Genomic DNA, 6,289 nt, shown 5'->3' on the forward strand with positions numbered 1-6,289 from the left:
GCTCTTTGTGAAGTACACTGCGAAGAGAATTCAGCCATGATACTTGTGATTCCAAACCCCACAGAGCAAAACTATTCAATTCAATTTCACATCAGTCATTGCGCATCCCAAAAAAAATGGGGCTTGAAAAGGGATTTAGATATTTATTAACATTATTATCAAAGACAACATAATATTTATAGAAAAACAATACTTTTTAGTTACCATTGTACATGCTAGTATTTGTAAACAAATCTGCACAGTAATAATTTCTCTTGTAAATTTATATAATAATTTATTAACGAGTCATAGACATTTTAAAAATGTACATTTTATATTGGGATCAGTTTTTATTGTAATTAATATTCAATATTTATTTTTCGCAGTAGCAGCAACAGGTAGCCGAGGCGCCTATGTTACCAGGGTAACGCGCGAAGGAAGTGACGTCACATGATGTTCTGAATAGTGAAATTTTTGTCTAGGGAAGTTGTCGACACTGCCTGCAGAGGGAGCACGGATTATGGAGTACACTTTAAAAAGAACACTGTGAAATGAAACACCATATAGTCGCCGGCTGATAGCGTTGCCATGACAACGATGTCAAACAGGGAAACTATTAAGTCTTAATCTAAGGCCAGGATCGCAGTAACGATATCCAAATATACACTACACACAAAACTAACAGTATATACAGAAGTATAACATGTTTTTATTACAAGGTTGGAAACATCCACTTTATTACACTGTTTTTGTTTTACGCTGGACTTTCTTTCTCTCTTTTTTTTTTCTTCTTTGTTGTTTAACGGCAGTTGGAGTCCAGTAGGTTACATAAGCGCCACCTGCAGTTCTCACTCCTCCTCACCTTCCCCGTATCTTGAAGCTGATTTCCTATCCAGCCTTCCTTAAAAACATCTAAAGCGTCCTTCTCTGATCTTAGTAGTAAGTTACAGCGGACTGATCTACTGTATAATCAACATAAAAAGGTCAGATAAAACCCCACCTGCGGATAAATATATGGAAAGAATAGAAAAAGAATCCTAAGGAAAAAAAAATGGTTAAACATGTTTAATTTCAATGTATTTGCTTTAAAACTACACAAGAGAGTTTTGCCGTCCCCTTACAAGTTAATAGCACTGAATAAATTAATAATAATAATAATAATAATAATCATAGTTTATATATATATATATATAATATTCTTTTTGAACGAATCTTTTACGTGAATCAGAAGAACGGGTACTCTCGGAGAGTGATTCGTTTATTTTCTACCGGGCGCGCATGCGTAAATCATCGCAAAAGTTATATACAGGAACCAATGGAGCGATTCTTTCTCAATGACTCCTTTAGTCAGAGTAGTTTGTTATTTTGTCACGTGACTTTCATAGACGCGATGTAATGCAGTACACAGGAAACAGAATTAAACGGTTCTCAACGGTTCTTGAGTCGTCCTGAGTCGTTCGTTTCTTTGTCGCGTGACACCCATAGACGCTATGCGGTTCAATAGATTCAAAAGAACGAACGATTCAGACTGGAAGGTATGAGAGTTGAGCTGCTCATTCTGTTTATTATAATATTTCCTTATCTGCATTGTAATATTTTCAGTACTAGAACTATAGCCAAAATGTAGTATGTAGATGTGTTGGTGGGTCTTTTTTTATTGAAAATGCAACATTTAATTTTATTTCTGATCAAAACAACGAAATGAACTAAATGACAAAAAAAAACGTTCATTTTGATGAACAAGATTAAAAGAACCGAGTCACTAAAATGATTCAAACTTTCCATCACTACGTCCAGTTCATACTCATAGCAAAGTAGGGAAAAGGTATACAAATCTTTTAGCGTTTGAGTTTGAAAAGACTCAAATCCCCACAATGCTTTGCTCGAACCTGTTTCCGTTTGTCCGGTACCTTAAATATGTCCGATTGGAAACATAACCCGAACACAGTGTGCCGGTGTCCCAGGCCCGGATACAGGGGGAGGGTTGCGTCAGGAAGGGCATCCGACATTATTATTATTATGCACAGATGTTTTTTTGTAACTACTATTATATAACATACGTTTTAGTCCCACAATTATTTTTGTATTTAAATAGAGCGTTGTTGTTGCTCACATGCAGGTTATCAGCAGTCATGCCTGTTAGTTAACACTGTCTGTGTAGTAAAACTTTTGTTTAACAAATGGGTTTTAAAGTGTAATGCATCTGACTAAAAATTAGAAACACCAAAGCGTAAATGTAGAATAGGTTAATCTTGCTTCAGACGAGTAATCTTGGTGGGTCAGATTAATCAGGTCATGCTTAAGCAGGATTAAGGAGTTGACATTTCAGAGACTAGGCTTTCATGTACATCCTGCACAAGCCTGCTGAGCTCGTCTTTCTTGAAGATGTGTACATTCCGACACATCAGTGCCTTTCGTTCATCTTAGTAAATGATTAAAACTCTTCAAATCTTTTCACTTGACAGATCTAACAAGCATGGAATTAGGAAAAGCTAAACTTCTCAGGAATGGACTCAACACTCTACACCACGCCATTCATCCTGTCCATGGGATAGCCTGGACAGACGGGAGACGGGTTTGCCTCACCTCGTTCTGCCACGTCGCCGGTGAGATTCAATTCAATGACACTAATGTACTCGGAGAGTTCGAACACGTCTTTGGACTTTTCTGGGGACCTCTGTGTTGTTCAGAGACTCCTGCTTTGCTCGCGGTGCAACACAAGAAGCATGTGACGGTGTGGCAGCTCCAGCTGAGTGCCCTCGAGCAGAACAAGCTTCTATGCACCCAGACGTGTGAAATGAGCGAGCCTTTCCCACTGCTGGTTCAGGGCTGCGTGTGGCATCCCAGACAAGACGTCCTGGCCATCTTGACTAAGCAGGATGTCTCTGTGCTGTTCTCGGTGCGTGAGGGGAATCGAGGAGTGAAGCCGGACATCCGTGGCAGCGGTCAGATCCGCTGTGCATGCTGGACTAAAGACGGAACCAGATTGGTGATTGCCATCGGCAGCGCTCTTCACTCCTATATATGGAACGACATCCAGAAAAGTCTGGTGGCGTGTTCGTTTTGCCCTGTTTTCGATGTCGGTGGAGATATCTGTGCCATCGTGTCTACTGATGAGGCTCAGGTGGCTGTTACAACAGAACTACCTTTAGATAAAATCTGCAGGCTTAGTGCAGGTATTCCCTTGGACATACCAAATGAATTAAATTCTGTAATTTCTGAAGAAGATGTTTGCTCAGAATCCAGGAGGAAGTCCTGTGACTCAGCGCGCTCGCTACCTTTAGGGTTCCTTTCGTCCGCTGGCCCTATTGACCTTACACAGATACTGACAAAACACAGAAGATCAGACCCTAGCCCTTTGATTCATTTCAGACATCATTTGACAGAATCATTTCAAGACTCGGCACATCTGATTTTGGTCAAGTACGAGAGAAAGGCCACGACCACCAGAAAAGTAAGCATCCCCGGCATTTTGGTTCCTGACGTCATGGCCTTTCACCCGAAAGGGAACACGGTCGCGGTGGCATCAAATACCTGCAACGTGGTACTGGTCTACTCCATCATGGCATCCTCCATGCCCAATGTTCAACAGATCCACCTACAGATGAATGAAAGACCTAAAGGCTTGTGCTTTCTTAGCAGTAAGCAGATTCTAGTCATGCTTGGCATTCAAAGGTCCAACAACCTGAGCATCTATCCGTCTTCCACCACAGACAAATACTTCCTCGAGCTTACAGTCCGGGAGCTGGAGTTTGATGAGAACACGACTTCCCAAAAGCTACTGACTGATCCTCCTCTGTTGAAGAACAGCTGTGTTGCAAAAGAGGACAAGCTCGAACAGCTGGCCCACAACATGGAGAGGAAGTTCGCTCGCTCTGCAGAGGTGCAGCAGTGCCTCTTCAAAGACTGCACCCAGAACGAGAAAAAGCTCATGAGCAGCTACCCTCCTGCTTCTGAACCACAGTATGTCCATGTTACATGTCAGGTATGACAACGATGCAGGGTTTTTTTTCTTCTATAAGTTATGAAATTAGAGATGGATGAAATAAAGCTATAATACGTGTATATCACCTAAAGCATCATTACAATCTGCTTTTCTGAAATATTGCTTTCATAACACAGATAAACTATACACTAATACTATCCCTGTTACTTACTAGGATAAGTACAGGTAGCAGATTAAAAGTTCAATTATTATTTCATTTTCTCGGTATTGTTTCTACGTTAGATGGAAAATCAAATGTAGTTTAAATCTTAGCTGTTCGTTCATGTAATGTTGTGTTGAGATATGATGATACACCTGGAGAGTACCTATACTGCCTGGCCTCGCAAGATTTAATTCATCCACCTTTAGCTTTGATTACAGCACACAATGTGGTGGCCAGTGCATGTGTGAAAATGATTCCTCATGCTCTCAGAACCACACTCATTTAAATCCTGAAATCCTGGAAAATGCATTTGCCATCAAGGAAGAAAAACTCCATGGATGTGATAACCTGGTCAATCAGTACATCCAGATCATCAGCTGACTTTATTTTATTCCCAAACGATGCTGAGCCTAGACTTGACCAACTGAATCAAATCCAGATCATAACACTGCCTCCAGAGGTGTGTACAGTGGGCACTATGCATGATGGTACATCGCTTCATGTGCTTTCTTTCCTTCCCTTAATTGGAATTTGAATTTGATTTACTCTGGCACGCCTCTATTGCTCCAAACTGGGCAGGCAAAGCCCAATGCAGTTCAGTAAGAAATTGTTGTTTTTCATACACCAAGAGTGTAGTAGATATTTGATAGGTTTAGTTGACTAATTATACCTAAAACTTTTAACTAAAGATTACTCTGCTAGCTCAATATTTAGAGAACTGTGTATAACGTACAACATATGTATATATAACACTTCCTATACCATGTGCATGTGTGACATGAAACTATAAAGTAAAAACAAAAAAAAATTTAAACAGGTTTATTCTTTGCTCTTCAGATGCAGGTATCCGAGAACATGTACACAGATGAAAGGAGACAGGTGCTGTTGTGTAAAGGAAGGCTCTCTCTCCGGGTCCTGCAGGAACTCTTCAACCTGACTGTTATAGAGATGAAGCATGGTACGGATAACCTCAGTCGCCTAACCGAAGTCTTTGTTTTGAATACTGTTCTGAATAATTCAGTGTGTACTCAGGAGAGATTTGTATAAGAATACATTTTGGATCACTCTAGAATATGAATCCAAGAAAATCTAATAATTGTCAGTTATTTACTTTGACTGGTTACATGCTTTTAAAAAATAATATGTATACGTGGACTTCATTTTGAAATTGAAGTACAGTTATATAATATACTCCAGGATTTACAGCTAGTAGCAGCTCCACAGTTCTGATACAATCCTGACCTGGGCTTGCTGTTTGTGTGGAGTTTCTGGACATGTTCTCCTTGCATATGCATGATTTTCTTCTGAGTATTTGTGTTTCACCCCACCGTGCTTAAAAGCAGGTAGATGGATTGCGGGAAAAAGTGTGTGAATAGTACTCTGAGATGGACTGCCATCCAACCAGGGTAAATTCTCTTGCTGTGCGCAAAATAAAAGTGTATTTTTAGGGTAGTTAATTGGCTATGACGAAAATAGATAACAGATTGTGAGCATTGATCCGATTAAAGATTTAAGTGTAATTACAGCCTGACCTGTGAAGTTTACCACCACACCTTCCGTACACATGTTTGTGTACATTTAGCATGCCATCCTGACTATCTGACCAATTACCCATTTGTGCTATGACCCCAGGGTATTAAAAAAAATATCACAGTATCAAAAACAAAGTGTGTTCAAATGACGTAACTGTGTCTTTCTTTTAATGTCTATCTTCTTTTATACAAACCTTTCTTAAAAAGCCCTTGATATAGATCATGTGGTGGCTTTTATAATATGCTGTGGCTTGATCTCTCCAGGTCTGATGTGGATTACCCTAGTGGCCGACGCGGATGGATTTGTACCGCTCACCTTCAAGCACCAGGAGGAGCTCATGATTCGCAGTGCAAAGAGGAAATTCCCCTTCAAACCTTTCGGCACTAGCAACAGCCTACCACTTGAAAATCAACATTTAACAAACATAGAACAATGACTTTTTTCTCTCCTGAAGATCCTGTTGAAAAAAACAAGTCATTATAATAAATGTTAACAAGCCACTAGTGGCTTTGTTGTAAGTAAATGAACACCAATACTTTTTTTTATAAATCATAAAGAAACTACTCGAGTGCCTGCTTTTATGATTTAAAGGTTTATTGTTGGTGAAAACACCTGTTACGCATCGCATA

General features: G+C 39.8%; 1 protein-coding gene across 1 annotated transcript; it reads left to right on the forward strand.

Annotated features, from left to right (window-relative positions):
* Positions 1-1,949: 1,949 nt before the first annotated feature.
* wdcp (WD repeat and coiled coil containing) lies at positions 1,950-6,101 on the forward strand. The gene is made up of 4 exons (XM_053489487.1): positions 1,950-2,117; positions 2,445-3,964; positions 4,965-5,085; positions 5,924-6,101. The coding sequence occupies exons 1-4, from the start codon at positions 2,093-2,095 to the stop codon at positions 6,094-6,096; spliced, it is 1,839 nt and encodes a 612-aa protein (XP_053345462.1). The 5' UTR covers positions 1,950-2,092; the 3' UTR covers positions 6,097-6,101.
* Positions 6,102-6,289: the final 188 nt, after the last annotated feature.

Source organism: Clarias gariepinus, chromosome 27, assembly GCF_024256425.1.
Source record: "Clarias gariepinus isolate MV-2021 ecotype Netherlands chromosome 27, CGAR_prim_01v2, whole genome shotgun sequence".
Taxonomy (NCBI): Eukaryota; Metazoa; Chordata; class Actinopteri; order Siluriformes; family Clariidae; genus Clarias; species Clarias gariepinus.

What these genes read in the sequence shown, in the direction of transcription:
- wdcp (XM_053489487.1), top strand. Translation starts at nt 2,093, where the DNA reads ATGCAGGTTATCAGCAGTCATGCCT. An exon ending in GGTTATCAGCAGTCATGCCT is followed by an intron (nt 2,118 to 2,444) that starts GTTAGTTAACAC and finishes TTCACTTGACAG; the next exon opens with ATCTAACAAGCATGGAATTA. An exon ending in ATGTCCATGTTACATGTCAG is followed by an intron (nt 3,965 to 4,964) that starts GTATGACAACGA and finishes TTTGCTCTTCAG; the next exon opens with ATGCAGGTATCCGAGAACAT.